At 36.4% G+C, this 16,976-nt stretch overlaps 1 protein-coding gene across 16 annotated transcripts in view; it reads left to right on the forward strand.

Annotated features, from left to right (window-relative positions):
- The window catches only part of LOC127708932 (low-density lipoprotein receptor-related protein 2-like), a 423,265-nt gene that overhangs the window by 238,088 nt on the left and 168,201 nt on the right, over window positions 1-16,976 (forward strand). The window contains exon 11 of one of the 16 annotated variants that reach the window (XM_052214138.1): window positions 16,125-16,227. The exons of the other annotated variants lie outside the window; for them this stretch is intronic. Coding sequence (XP_052070098.1) covers window positions 16,125-16,227 — 103 coding nt within the window. The remainder of the gene's footprint in view (window positions 1-16,124; window positions 16,228-16,976) is intronic. 16 annotated transcript variants of the gene reach the window in all.

Consider the following 16,976-nt stretch of genomic DNA (forward strand, 5'->3'; position numbering starts at 1 on the left):
TAATGGTGCAGAATTATGCAAAACTGGTGATGATGAAGATATAGAAATGTGCAAAGGTTAGTTCTTAAGTGCAAATGTGAATAATGTTTCTGTATTGTGTCTTGGAGTTCTTGACAAGCACAGGTTTATAAAAAGTAGTTTTAAATATTCATATGAATTATATACAAGTTAATATAAATACACTTTACAATTATAACATGGTTAAACAAAAACACGTCTATTCACTTGTCATTCTCTATTCCTCTGGAATGTCGACATTCTTAAATTCCTATATCACTTCGACTGCCCCTTCCACACTTTTCACACCAATCAAAGTAGTATTCTCCTCATGACCACACACATATATGGACAGAGCATAAACAGACAAAGTCATAATATTTACAGTGTAATATGACAATGTTTGAATGTAAAAACACAGCTGTAAAAACACAGCTGCATTATATATTAAATATATGGGTCATACAGACTGTCTGCTACAGTTCATCAAAGCAATTATCAACGAATTATTTAACAGCTACAACCTTATCAACTTACTATCATTTGTTAAACAAATGATTACTGTTTATGTACAATTTTTTTTTTGAAATACCGTTTAATGACTATTGCCATATAAGCCAAACATCTTTTTATTGGTTAAACATTCTAGCAAACTACAATTTATAAAATGGAAATTGAAAAAAAAGTTTACTGTCTTACGTTGTTGAATGTTTACAATTAGGTCGGTTCACTAAATTGGAACGATTTAAAGATTAACATGGTAAACAAATTGCATTTAAAAATGATACAGAAAAACATTGGCAGTAACTCGACAAATAATGTTCATATTAACAATAACGAAACGTGTAAAAATATTATGATCAGAGAATAAAAGGACACCTGAACATGAACCCTATGTGGAGGTTTTTGGACTGTTTGCTCTTTGACAAAACAGTAAGCGTTTGACAAAGTAATCGCTATTTTGTCTGCGGATAAACGTATTACTAGCTAGTGAGTACTCTCAGATCTGTATTAATTGTCGTTTTTGTTACGGGTCGTATAAATACCCTGCCATTTCCGGTCTGTGTTTTGTATCGATTTGATAAGTTATTTTGTATAGTTTGTTCTTCTGCTGTAATGTTACACTTCTACTGTTCTAGGTTAGGGGAGGATTGGGTGCCAGCAAACTGGTTTAATTCAACCACATTCTGTATTTGCCTGCGCCAAGTTAGGAGCCTGTAATTATTGGTTGTCGTTTGTTGCTGTTAATCGTTTATTTTCGTTCATAGTGTGTACATAAATCAGGCCGTTAGGTTTCTTGCTTGAATTTATTTAGATTTGTTATATTGGGGCCTTTATAGCCTACTATACGGTATGGGTTTTACTCATTGTTGAAGGCCGTACGATGACATATAGTTGTTAACTCATATGTCATTTAGTCTTTGGTGGAGAGTTGTCTCATTGGCAATAAACCAAATCTTCTTATTCTTATAATACAAATCAAATATTTTTTTTAGATTTTCAGTGCCCACCGGACCATGTAAAATGTGCTGATGGTTTACAGTGTATTAGAACGCATAACCTCTGTAATGGATATCCACGTTGTAAGGATGGGTCCGATGAAAGTAAAGAGACGTGTACAGGTCTTTATATCATCATTCGAGTAGCACTGCTACATGTAGCATACTTTTACATTGTTTACCTACTCATTATGTTTAGGTTGTTCTGTGTATTTCACGGGATAAATATGCTTCCTACATGTATATTTGCTCCTTGGGTTTTGAAATCTTTGTTATCTTACTTCTATGCACCTATTTCTGAGATCAGCTCTGCATACTACTTATGTTTTACACTAGTTTGAAAGTCTTAAATTTTAATTTGAGTACTGCTTAACTGATATATGACACATTTATGCGTTATGATCAGAAGAAGTATGCTTTTGACAAAACTGTAATATTTTGTGAGTTTTAATTTTGGCTTATATAGATTCTTAATCTTCTGAGCATGGTGTACATACACACATTTCACTACTGAAAAATAGTGATTGGTAATTGTTTATATACTTTACATATGGTCAATTCATATTCTATTGTTTTTTTTTGTTATCTATACTTAACCTAAAATGGTCATATTGCATGATTTAAACAATTTCTTGGTATTTTAAACACATTGAAAGAACATGATATATCTTAGCTTAATTTAATTAAGACTAACTTGTAACATGTTATACATGTATAAGAGTCAGCGAATGTGTTTCCTTATTATATTGTCATATCAAGGTAATAGTCTTAGATACATCATTTTGTATTAGTTGTTATAGGCTTCCAACTAACTGACCGTAACTGCGAATATTCTCAGGTTTGTACTAAATGTCGTTTTGTTGAGGGGTGTATAAATACGCTGCCACGTTTGGTCTGTGTATTCGTTAACTTATATGTCAGTTTGTCTTTTGGGGAGAGTTGTCTTATTGGCAATAAACCACATCTTCTTATTTCTATAATACAAATATTTATTTTTTTTAAGAATTTCAGTGCCCACCGGATCATGTAAAATGTGCTGATGGTTTAGAGTGTATAAGAACGCATAACCTCTGTAATGGATATACACGCTGTAATGATGAATCCGACGAAAGTAAAGACACATGTGTGGGTCTGTATATCCTCATTTGCATACTTTTATATTATTTTATATACTCTTAATTTTTAGCTTGTTCTGTGTATTTCACCGGATAAATACTTTATCACACTGCTTCTTGGATTTTGCAATCTTTGTTATCTTATTTCTATACACCTGTTTTTCTGAGATCAGCTCTTCATAATAATTGTGTTTTAAGGATTGGGACGTCAAATATTCTAGCAGCCGGTTGGATATAGAATATCGAATATCGAATAACGATCCGGCGGCTAACTTCACATTCATCATTAAGTTAATATTTTTAGTAAATACATTTCATTTCAATGTGACCTTAAAGATACGACTCATCACCTGGTTTGTTTGTACATGAGCAACACGACCCGTGTCATATCTGAAGCAGAATATGCGTTCCCTTCCGGAGCACCTCTAACGTTTTGTAGAGTACGTACTGATCAGTCTGTAGTTTTGTTATGTTGTGTTGTGTTTTGTATGATGTTGATTTTTTTTTTGCCATTGCATTGTCAGATATTTTCATTACTTTATTTTAATGTCATATTTGGTATTTTGTGCCTATATTTTTTCCTTACAAGAACATATCATTCAATATCGTTTGTTCATAACAATCATATTGTTTTAATTTCTTGCGGTCGGCGTGTGTTCATTTTTTTTTGTGTTAGTTGTGTGCGTGTATGATTGATCGTAAGATTCACTGATAAACTGCATTCCTGCTTTGACATTTTTAATTTGATAAACAGCCACCTATTTCTGGTACGCTACAATGTACATGTAAAGAGTTTCATGCATTATGATCATTTATCTTCGATGTATTTAGTTTTGATATGTATTTAAATTAGGGCTACAAAATTGTCGACTAATAGCACCAATATACTAAAGATAATTTCTTTTAGGACACAGTAGACAAAAGTGTTTTTATTTATTTGGTTGTCAGTTGAAAAGTGTAGACGAGGAAATAATTTTCTGATTATTATTAAGATTTCGAATGTGGTGAAGATAAGGTCAAATGCCAGGATGGTTTGCAGTGCGTATATGAGACAAGTCTATGTAATGGTTGGCCGGATTGCAAAGATAGATCTGATGAATCAGCTGAAGTTTGTAATGGTAAGAAAACAACTTAATTATGGAGTGCAATGTATATTTCAAAATTCAAATTTAGCACCACATTGACCTAGACCAACTACTATTTATTATTTATTATGTATTATTATTTAAGAAACACACTCACTTAAATAAACACCACTGTCCAAGGTTCGGGGAGGGCTGAGCGCTCAGAAACATGTTTAACCCCGACACATTTGTTGATGTGCCTGTCCTAAGTCAGGAGCCTGTTTTTCAGTGAATGCCGTTAGTTCATGTCTGTCATATGTGTTTTTCGTAAATTGTTATATTATAAATTAGGCAGTTAGTTTTCTCAATTGACTGGTTTCATATTTTATATGTCGGGGCCTTTTATACATGTTATAGCCGACTATACGGTATGGGTGTTTCTCATTGTTGAAGGCCGTACGCTTGCCTGTTATTGCTAACATTCACCTCATTTGAACTTTGGTGGATAATTGTCTCATTGGCAATCATACCACATCTCCTTATTTTTATGTTTATCAACGAAAATTAAAACAATGAAATATCAATCGTACAATAACAAATATTAACATGGAAATCTATATAAATAGTCCTCTGTGTAATAGAAGTAACATCAAGGACATGTATATTTCAACAAATTATTCCTAATGCTTACATAAGCCATGTATATTTCTAGAGATGTTGATATTTCAAAACTAGAATTAGTGTAGGCAAGGATTCTATCATAATTGAAAGGTTATATTAACACATGTTAAGAATTATTTTTGATTCGATTTAGAAACGAAAATTGTTCATTTCCGTTATATTTTGGTTTGACTGAGTCCCAGAATGTCCTACCACAGAGACGTTAACCTACTGACTGAATACCAGAATGTCCTACCACAGGGACGTTAACGTAATGACTGAGTACCACAGTTTGTTACCACAGAGACGTTAACCTATTGACTTAGTACCAGATTTTCATACCACAGAGACTTTAATCTATTCAGTGTGTACCAGAATGTTCTACCACAGAGACTTTAATCTATTGACTGAGTCCCAGAATGTCCTACCACAGAGACTTTACTCTATTGCTGGATACCAGAATGTCCAAGCACAGACACTTTAGTCTATTGATTCAGTCCCAGAATGTCCTTCCACAGAGACGTTAATCTATTGACTTAATACCAGAATGTCCTACCACAGAGACTTTAATCTATCGACTGAGTCCCAAAATGTCCTTCCACAGAGACGTTAACGTATTGACTGAGTCCCAGAATGTTCTACCACAGAGACTGTTAAATATTGTCTGAGTCCCATAATGTCCTACCATAGAGACGCTTACGTATTGACTGAATACCAGAATGTCCTACCACAGAGACGTTAACCTATTGACTGAGTACCAGAATGTCCAACCACAGTTACTTTAACTTATTGACTGATTCCAAGAATGTCCTATCACAGAGATGTAAACGTATTGACTGAGTACCAGAATGTCCTACCACAGAGACTTTAAATAAACACCACTGTCCAAGGTTAGGGGAGAGCTGCGCGCTTAGAAACATGTTTAACCACGCCACACTTTTTGATGTGCCTGTCCTAATCCAGGAGCCTGTTTTTCAGTGAATGCCGTTAGTTCATGTCTGTCACATGTGTTTTTCGTAAATTGTTATATTATAAATTAGGCAGTTAGTTTTCTCAATTGACTGGTTTCATATTTTTCATGTCGGGGCCTTTTATACATGTTATAGCCGACTATACGGTATGGGTGTTTCTCATTTATGAAGGCCGTACGCTTGCCTGTAATAGCTAACATCCACTTACGAAAATTAAAACAATGAAATATCAATCGTACAATAACAAATATTAACATGGAAATCTATAACATCAAGGACATGTACATTTCAACAAATTATTCCTTATGCTTACATAAGCCATGTATATTTCTAGAGATGCTGATATTTCAAAACTAGAATAAGTTTAGGCAAGGATTCTATCATAATTGATAGGTTTAAAAACACATGTTTACAATTATTTTTGATTCGATTTAGAAACGAAAATTGTTCATTTCCGTTATATTTTGGTTTGACTGAATCCAAGAATGTCCTACCACAGAGACGTTAACCTACTGACTGAGTACCAGAATGTCCTATTAAAGGGACGTTAACGTAATGTCTGGGTACCACAGTTCCTTACCACAGAGACGTTAACCTATTGACTTAGTACCAGAATGTCCTATCACAGAGACATTAACCTATACTATACAGTGAGTACCAGAATGTCCTACCACAGAGATTTTATTCTATTCAGTGTACCAGAATGTTCTATCACAGAGACATTAATCTATTGACTGAGTCCCAGAATGTCCTACCACGGAGACGTTACTCTATTGACTGAGTACCAGAATGTCCTACCATAGAGACGTTACTTCATTGACCGAGTACCAAAATGTCCTATCCACAGAGACTTTAATCTATTGACTGAGTCCCAGAATGTCCTTCCACAGAGACGTGAACGTATTGACTGAATACCAAAATGACTTACAACAGAGACTTTAATCTATTGACAGAGTTTCAGAATATCCTACCACAGGGACGTTAATCTATTTTCTGAGTCCCAGAATGTCCTACCACAGAGACGTTAACGTATTGACAGAGTACCAAAATGTCCTAACACAGAGACTTTAACCTATTCATTGAGTACCAGAATGTCCTACCACAGAGACGTGAACGTATTGAGGGAGTACAAGAATGACCTACCACAGAGACTTTAATTTATTGACTGAGTCACAGGATGTCCTACCACGGAGACCTTACTCTATTGACTGAGTACCAGAATGTCCTACCACAGAGATGTTACTCTATTGATTGAGTTCCAAAATGTCCTACCATAGAGACGTTTACGTATAAACTGAAAACCAGAATGTCCTACCACAGAGACGTTAATCTATTGACAGAGTACAAGAATGTTCAACCACAGAGACTTTAACCTATTGACTGAGTCTCAAAATTTCCTATCACAGGGACGCTAACGTATTGACAGAGTACCAGAATGTCCTACCACAGAGACGTTAACCTATTGACTGAGTCCCAGAATGTCCTACCACAGAGACGTTACTCTATCGAGAGAGTATCACAATGTCCTACCAGAGAGACGTTACTCTATTGAAAGAATACTAGAATGTCCTACCACAGAGACTTTAATCTATTGACTGAGTCCCAGAATGTCCTACCACAGAGACTTTAATCTGTTGACTGAGTCTCAAAATGTCCTACAACAGAGACGGTAACTTATTGACTGAGTACCAGAATGTCCTACGACGGTGACGTTACTCTTTTGACTGAGTACCAGAATGTCATACCACAGAGACTTTAACCTATTCATTGAGTACCAGAATGTCCTACGACAGAAAAGTGAACGTATTGACAGAGTACCAGAATATCCTACCACAGAGACTTTAATCTATTGACTGAGTCACAGGATGTCCTTCTACAGAGACGTTTACGTATTGATAGAGAACCAGATTGACATACCACAGAGGCTTTAATCTATTGAGTGAGTACCGGAATGTCCCACTAGAGAGACGTTAACCTATTGACTGATTACAGAATATTCTACAACAGAGACGTTAATCTGCTGGAAAACTATATGCTCCAGAGGTTATAGTTGTTATAAGAAAATAGACTACAATATTGATTGAGTCACAGGATGTCCTACCGCAGAGACGTTAACCCATTGACAGAGAACCAGATTGTCCTACCACAGAGACTTTAATCTATTTACTGAGTACCAGAATGTCCTACCAAAGAGACGTTAACGTAATGTCTGGGTACCACAGTTCCTTACCACAGAGACGTTAACCTATTGACTTAGTACCAGAATGTCCTACCACAGAGAAATTAACCTATACTATACAGTGAGTACCAGAATGTCCTACCACAGAGACTTTATTCTATTCAGTGTACCAGAATGTTCTATCACAGAGACATTAATCTATTGACTGAGTCCCAGAATGTCCTACCACGGAGACGTTACTCTATTGACTGAGTACCAGAATGTCCTACCATAGAGACGTTACTTCATTGACCGAGTACCAAAATGTCCTATCCACAGAGACTTTAATCTATTGACTGAGTCCCAGAATGTCCTTCCACAGAGACGTGAACGTATTGACTGAATACCAAAATGACTTACAACAGAGACTTTAATCTATTGACAGAGTTTCAGAATATCCTACCACAGGGACTTTAATCTATTTTTTGAGTCCGAAATGTCCTACCACAGAGACGTTAACGTATTGACAGAGTACCAAAATGTCCTAACACAGAGACTTTAACCTATTCATTGAGTACCAGAATGTCCTACCACAGAGACGTGAACGTATTGAGGGAGTACAAGAATGACCTACCACAGAGACTTTAATTTATTGACTGAGTCACAGGATGTCCTACCACGGAGACCTTACTCTATTGACTGAGTACCAGAATGTCCTACCACAGAGATGTTACTCTATTGATTGAGTTCCAAAATGTCCTACCATAGAGACGTTTACGTATAAACTGAAAACCAGAATGTCCTACCACAGAGACGTTAATCTATTGACAGAGTACAAGAATGTTCAACCACAGAGACTTTAACCTATTGACTGAGTCTCAAAATTTCCTATCACAGGGACGCTAACGTAGTGACAGAGTACCAGAATGTCCTACCACAGAGACGTTAACCTATTGACTGAGTCCCAGAATGTCCTACCACAGAGACGTTACTCTATCGAGAGAGTATCACAATGTCCTACCAGAGAGACGTTACTCTATTGAAAGAGTACTAGAATGTCCTACCACAGAGACTTTAATCTATTGACTGAGTCCCAGAATGTCCTACCACAGAGACTTTAATCTGTTGACTGAGTCTCAAAATGTCCTACCACAGAGACGTTAATCTATTGACAGAGTACAAGAATGTTCAACCACAGAGACTTTAACCTATTGACTGAGTCTCAAAATTTCCTATCACAGGGACGCTAACGTAGTGACAGAGTACCAGAATGTCCTACCACAGAGACGTTAACCTATTGACTGAGTCCCAGAATGTCCTACCACAGAGACGTTACTCTATCGAGAGAGTATCACAATGTCCTACCAGAGAGACGTTACTCTATTGAAAGAGTACTAGAATGTCCTACCACAGAGACTTTAATCTATTGACTGAGTACCAGAATGTCCTACGACGGTGACGTTACTCTTTTGACTGAGTACCAGAATGTCATACCACAGAGACTTTAACCTATTCATTGAGTACCAGAATGTCCTACGACAGAAAAGTGAACGTATTGACAGAGTACCAGAATATCCTACCACAGAGACTTTAATCTATTGACTGAGTCACAGGATGTCCTTCTACAGAGACGTTTACGTATTGATAGAGAACCAGATTGACATACCACAGAGGCTTTAATCTATTGAGTGAGTACCGGAATGTCCCACTAGAGAGACGTTAACCTATTGACTGATTACAGAATATTCTACAACAGAGACGTTAATCTGCTGGAAAACTATATGCTCCAGAGGTTATAGTTGTTATAAGAAAATAGACTACAATATTGATTGAGTCACAGGATGTCCTACCGCAGAGACGTTAACGTATTGACTGAGTACCAGAATGTCCTACCACGGGAAGTTACTCTATTGACTGTGTACAAGAATGTCCTACCACATAGACGTTACTCTATTGTCTGAGTCCCAAAATCTCCTGCCATAGAGACGCTTACGTATTGACTTAATAGCAGAATATCCTACCACAGGGACGCTAACAAATTGACAGAGTACCAGAATGTCCTACCACAGAGACTTTAGCTTATTGACTGAGTCCCAGAATGTCCTACCACAGAGTCGTTTCTCTATTGAGAGAGTACCAGAATGTCCTACCACAGAAACGTTATTCTATTAAAATAGTACCAGAATGTCCTTCCACCCAAAATTTAATCTATTGTCTGAGTACCAGAATGTCCTACCATATAGACGTTAACGTATTGACAGAATACCAGAATGTCCTTCCACTTAGTCGTCACTGTATTGACAGAGTACCAGAATGTCCTACCACAGAGGAGTTAACGCAGTGACAGAGTTCCATAATGTCCTACAACAGAGACGTTAACGTATTTATTGAGTACCAGAATGTCCTACCACGGAGACGTTTCTCGATTGACTAAGTACTAGAATATCATACCACAGAGACGTTACTCTATTGACTGAGTCCCAGAATGTCCTACCACATAGACGTTAACGTATTGACAGAGTACCAGAATGTCCTACCACAGAGACGTTAACGCATTGACAGAGTTCCATAATGTCCTACAACAGAGACGTTAACGTATTGATTAAGTACCAGAATGTCCTACCACGGAGACGTTTCTCTATTGACTGAGTACCAGAATGTCATACCACAGAGACTTTAACCTATTCATTGAGTACCAGAATGTCCTACCACAGAAAAGTGAACGTATTGACAGAGTACCAGAATGTCCTACTACAGAGACTTTAATCTATTGACTGAGTCACAGGATGTCCTTCTACAGAGACGTTTACGTATTGATAGAGAACCAGATTGACCTAATCTATTGAGTGAGTACCGGAATGTCCCACTAGAGAGACGTTAACCTATTGACTGATTACCAGAATATTCGACAACAGAGACGTTAATCTGCTAGAAAACTATATGCTCCAGAGGTAATAGTTGTTATAGAAAAATAGACTACTATATTGATTGAGTCACAGGATGTCCTACCGCAGAGACGTTAACCCATTGACTGAGTACCAGAATGTCCTACCACAGAGACTTTAATCTATTGACTGAGTCCCAGAATGTCCTACCACATAGACGTTAACGTATTGACAGAGTACCAGAATGTCCTACCACAGAGACGTTAACGCATTGACAGAGTTCCATAATGTCCTACAACAGAGACGTTAACGTATTGATTAAGTACCAGAATGTCCTACCACGGAGACGTTTCTCTATTGACTGAGTACCAGAATGTCATACCACAGAGACTTTAACCTATTCATTGAGTACCAGAATGTCCTACCACAGAAAAGTGAACGTATTGACAGAGTACCAGAATGTCCTACTACAGAGACTTTAATCTATTGACTGAGTCACAGGATGTCCTTCTACAGAGACGTTTACGTATTGATAGAGAACCAGATTGACCTAATCTATTGAGTGAGTACCGGAATGTCCCACTAGAGAGACGTTAACCTATTGACTGATTACCAGAATATTCGACAACAGAGACGTTAATCTGCTAGAAAACTATATGCTCCAGAGGTAATAGTTGTTATAGAAAAATAGACTACTATATTGATTGAGTCACAGGATGTCCTACCGCAGAGACGTTAACCCATTGACAGAGAAACAGATTGTCCTACCACAGAGACTTTAATCTATTTACTGAGTCTCAAAATGTCCTACCCCAGAGATGTTAATGTATTGACTGAGTACCAGAATGTCCTACCACGGGAAGTTACTCTATTGATTGTGTACAAGAATGTCCTATCACAGAGACGTTACTCTATTGTCTGAGTCCCAAAATATCCTGCCATAGAGACGCTAACGTATTGCCTGAATACCAGAATGTCCTACCACAGGGACGCTAACAAATTATCAGAGTACCAGAATGTCCTACCACAGAGACTTTAACTTATTGACAGAGTCCCAGAATGTCCTACCGCAGAGTCGTTTCTCTATTTAGAGAGTACCAGAATGTCCTACCACAGAAACGTTATTCTATTGAAAGAGTACCAGAATTTCCTACCACAGAGACTTTAATCTATTGACTGAGTACCAGAATGTCCTACTATATAGACGTTAACGTATTGACAGAATACCAGAATGTCCTTCCACATAGACGTTACCGTATTTACAGAGTACCTGCATGTCCTACCACAGAGACGTTAACGCATTGACAGAGTTCCATAATGTCCTACAACAGAGACGTTAACGTATTGATTGAGTGCCAGAATGTCCTACCACGGAGACGTTTCTCTATTGACTAAGTACCAGAATATCCTACCACAGAGACGTTACTCTATTGACTGAGTACCAGAATGTCCTACCACAGAGACGTTAACGCATTGACAGAGTTCCATAATGTCCTACAACAGAGACGTTTCTCTATTGACTGAGTACCAGAATGTCATACCACAGAGACTTTGATCTATTCATTGAGTACCAGAATGTCCTACCACAGAAAAGTGAACGTATTGACAGAGTACCAGAATGTCCCACTAGAGAGACGTTAACCTATTGACTAATTACCAGAATATTCTACAACAGAGATGTTAATCTGCTAGAAAACTATATGCTCCAGAGGTAATAGTTGTTATAGGAAAATAGACTACTATATTGATTGAGTCACAGGATGTCCTACCGCAGAGACGTTAACCCATTGACAGAGAAACAGATTGTCCTACCACAGAGACTTTAATCTATTTACTGAGTCTCAAAATGTCCTACCCCAGAGATGTTAACGTATTGACTGAGTACCAGAATGTCCTACCACGGGAAGTTACTCTATTGATTGTGTACACGAATGTCCTATCACAGAGACGTTACTCTATTGTCTGAGTCCCAAAATCTCCTGCTATAGAGACGCTTACGTATTGACTGAATACCAGAATGTCCTACCACAGGGACGCTAACAAATTGATAGAGTACCAGAATGTCCTACCACAGAGACTTTAACTTATTGACTGAGTCCCAGAATGTCCTACCGCAGAGTCGTTTCTCTATTGAGAGAGTACCAGAATGTCCTACCACAGAAACGTTATTCTATTAAAAGAGTACCAGAATTTCCTACCACAGAGACTTTAATCTATTGACTGAGTACCAGAATGTCCTACTATATAGACGTTAACGTATTGACAGAATACCAGAATGTCCTTCCACATAGACGTTACCGTATTTACAGAGTACCAGAATGTCCCACCACAGAGACGTTAACGCATTGACAGAGTTCCATAATGTCCTACAACAGAGACGTTAACGTATTGATTGAGTACCAGAATGTCCTACCACGGAGACGTTTCTCTATTGACTAAGTACCAGAATATCCTACCACAGAGACGTTACTCTATTGACTGAGTACCAGAATGTCCTACCACAGAGACTTTAATCTATTGGCTGAGTCCCAGAATGTCCTACCACAGAGACGTTAACGCATTGACAGAGTTCCATAATGTCCTACAACAGAGACGTTAACGTATTGATTGAGTACCAGAATGTCCTACCACGGAGACGTTTCTCTATTGACTGAGTACCAGAATGTCATACCACAGAGACTTTAACCTATTCATTGAGTACCAGAATGTCCTATTACAGAAAAGTGAACGTATTGACAGAGTACCAGAATGTCCTACTTCAGAGACTTTAATCTATTGACTGAGTCACAGGATGTCCTTCTACAGAGACGTTTACGTATTGATAGAGAACCAGATTGACCTACCACAGAGGCTTTAATCCATTGAGTGAGTACCGGAATGTCCCACTAGAGAGACGTTAACCTATTGACTGATTACCAGAATATTCTACAACAGAGACGTTAATCTGCTAGAAAACTATATGCTCCAGAGGTAATAGTTGTTATAGGAAAATAGACTACTATATTGATTGAGTCACAGGATGTCCTACCGCAGAGACGTTAACCCATTGACAGAGAACCAGATTGTCCTACCACAGAGACTTTAATCTATTTACTGAGTCTCAAAATGTCCTACCACAGAGATGTTAACGTATTGACTGAGTACCAGAATGTCCTACCACGGGAAGTTACTCTATTGACTGTGTACAAGAATGTCCTATCACAGAGACGTTACTCTATTGTCTGAGCCCCAAAATTTCCTGCCATAGAGACGCTTACGTATTGACTGAATACCAGAATGTCCTACCACAGACACTTTAACTTATTGACTGAGTCCCAGAATGTCCTGCCACAGAGACGTTACTCTATTGAGAGTGTACCAGAATGTCCTTCCACATAGACGTTAACATATTGACAGAGTACCAGAATGTCCTACCACAGAGACGTTAACGCATTGACAGAGTTCCATAATGTCCTACAACAGAGACTTTAATCTATTGGCTGAGTCCCAGATTCGTCTACTACAGAGACGTGAGCGTATTGACTGTTTACCAGAATGTCCTACCACAGAGACTTTAATATGTTGAATGAGTCATAGAATGTCCTACCACAGAGACATGAACGTATTGACTGAGTACCAGAATGTCCTATCACAGAGACTTTAATCTATTGACTGAGTACCAGAATGTCCTACAAGAGAGACATTAACCTATTGACTGAGTACCAGAATATCCTACAACAGAGAAGTTAATCTGTTGGAAAACTATATACTCCGGAGTCAATAGTTGTAATAGGAAAATAGACTACTTATTTAAGGAATCAATGTTTCAACTCCTAATTGCCGTGGTCTGTTCATTTTATTTTGGTTTTGGATTTTGCTTTGTCGTATTTTGTACCCAACCTTTTATTACTGTTACGCAAAATTGAGAATGGAAACGGGGAATATGTCAAAAAGTCAACAACCCGACCAAAGAGCTGTGTAAAGCGTTTGATACAGTTTTTTTTTTAAATGTTACTTAATCAGAGCTATACAATTGTCAATTAAAAAACACCGATATAAAACAAATCATTTTCTATAGTGTTTTTTATGCTTTTGGTTAACTGTTGAAAATTATAGAAGCGTCAATAATTTTCTGATTATCGTTGATGGAGGCAGGATCAAATGCCCGGTTGGTATCTAGGGTATATATAAGGATGACCAATATTCTGGTTATTCACAACATGATTGATCTGACTAATTGCCTGTATTTTTTTTTTAATTACAAAATGATCATTTGCAAACTCCATGGCGATTCGTTTAAAAATCCATAAAATAGTTCCACCGTAAAATGATGGGGCAAAGCTACGACATAATGTTGACTTGTTTACAAATGCAGTCGAATGAATTTCGCTGAATTTAGTTCGATATTTTCATTTAGTTCATTGTAATTGACACATACAAACAAATGTTTACTTTTTGTTCGATTAAGAAACGAAAATTGTTCATTTCCTGAGACTATTTTAGACATTGTCAAAGTAAGAACTGTTATGTAAAAATTGAAATCAAATAAAAGTTTTGAATAAGAAGTGAAATATTTTAATGAAGCACTTTTAAGAAGAATATATTGATTATTTTGTATCGTGCGCTACTGTTAGTTTTTTAACTTGCTTCAAAAAATCATCAGGACACTTGATTCGAAAACGAAACATTATCAATTATTTGTCAATGTCAACTAATATTTTGAATAACACTACTTATGTTTTCGTATCCAGGACATGTTTTTAATATTAATATCAAACAATTATTGTAAGTATGTAAACAAATGGATAGATATAAACTTATACTGGAAGACAAATTCAATTTACCATTTTATAATAAGTGCAATCCACGAGAAGAAAGGAAAAGCTTTTCATTATAGATGTAAACCTTGTCTTTAACGATAGCGTCGAAACTTTTCTCAATATAAAATGTTTGTAGATTTTATCTATGTTTCATTTCTTTGAATTGTAGATTATAAGTGTCCAGATGATCAAGTTAAATGTAGGGATAACATAGAGTGTATTTATAAATCAGGCCTATGCAATCAATATACTAATTGCCACGACGGATCTGACGAGGATGAAGAATTGTGTAAAGGTATATGCATGTATAAAAGGTCATGTAGGGTATTTGCATTAATTAGATGTATTTAAAACAATAAAACTTCAAAAGATATTTGATTTATTTTCGTAAGACATATATGGTTAACGAGTGCCTGTTTAATAAGTCTAGCTGTCAAACGCGTTAAATATGCAAACCTTTAACAAATGTATATATATAAGACTCAAGTTATCGGCCTGATAATATGAACAAACAAAACAATGTTCTTGTTTATTCGTTTTATATTTTCGGAGCCTTTTATAGCTCACTATGTGGTATGGAATTTACTAATCGTTGCAGGTAATTTGATCTCTGGTGGAGTTTTGTCTCATAAGCAATCTTCTTATTCTATCAAATCAAAAACAAACCTAAACAACAAACAAAAACAAAAACAAACAACAAACAAAAACAAACCAGCATATTATAGGTTTAAAATGCAAAAAACGATTTATCAATTTTTCGCGTCCAAAGCGCTTTTGTGGATTAACCTTCATCGGAAATATAACAGCCAAACATTTTTAAGCCTTATGAATACATACCGACTTAAAAGTCAAATATGCATGAGGTCAACTTTGCTTGCCGGAGGTAAAACAATAGTTTGTTTATAATTTAAGAATTAATAAAGACCATACACATTTTAATTTATTCTATGCAGCCTTTCCTTGTGAATACTACCAGGTCAAGTGCGCAAATGGTCTTCAATGTGTCCATAATTCTACTTTTTGCGATGGAGTGAAACATTGTGCAGACGGTTCTGATGAAGAGGAAGAGGTGTGCAAAGGTTTGTTAAAAGAAATCAAGTGTTTATTTTACATAACATAGCCAGAGTTTATAATTTTACGTTAAGGATTAAACATCCCATTTATTTGGAGTGTTGATACGAGTGAGAGAAAAATGATAAGTGATGAAAATAAAATACTTTTCAAGAACATGAATCCGATCAATTTTATCAAATATTTCAAAAGTAATTTTGTTCTTAATTGTTCTACTTAAACTATATAAAGATCAAAAAACAAATCAAATACCATTGGAAATAGTTTTGCGTTTGCCAAATGATACTTTCCTCGGATACACGTTGGACTTTTGCAGATTAACCTTACTTTCAAAACTAAGATCCCAAATTCTAAACATTTAATTCCGACTTATGACTTGTGTCTGTATTATTTTTAATTAGAATGCCCGCACTTCATCTATTTTTCATATATCTCAGGATATATTGTGTAAGAACAATATTGGATTACATCAACCAAAACTGATCATATTTGCAAATAAAGAAATCAAATGGCGGTATCATAAATTATTAAATTTGTTAACTCATGATGGATTGTATAATACAAATGACAGCAATGTTGGTACACATTAAAAACACAAATGTGTCTGCATCAGTTTAGAGTGCCAACAATTTCCTCTTTTATGTCAAAGTACTGAACCGTCATTACAAATCAGTATTTTTGATATCTCAGGATGGTTTGTGGAATCATTTTGTCTGCATCAATCAAAGGTTACAATATTTATACTTTGTAATATAAA

This window comes from Mytilus californianus, unplaced genomic scaffold (genome assembly GCF_021869535.1).
Source record: "Mytilus californianus isolate M0D057914Y unplaced genomic scaffold, xbMytCali1.0.p SCAF_7, whole genome shotgun sequence".
Lineage (NCBI taxonomy): Eukaryota > Metazoa > Mollusca > Bivalvia > Mytilida > Mytilidae > Mytilus > Mytilus californianus.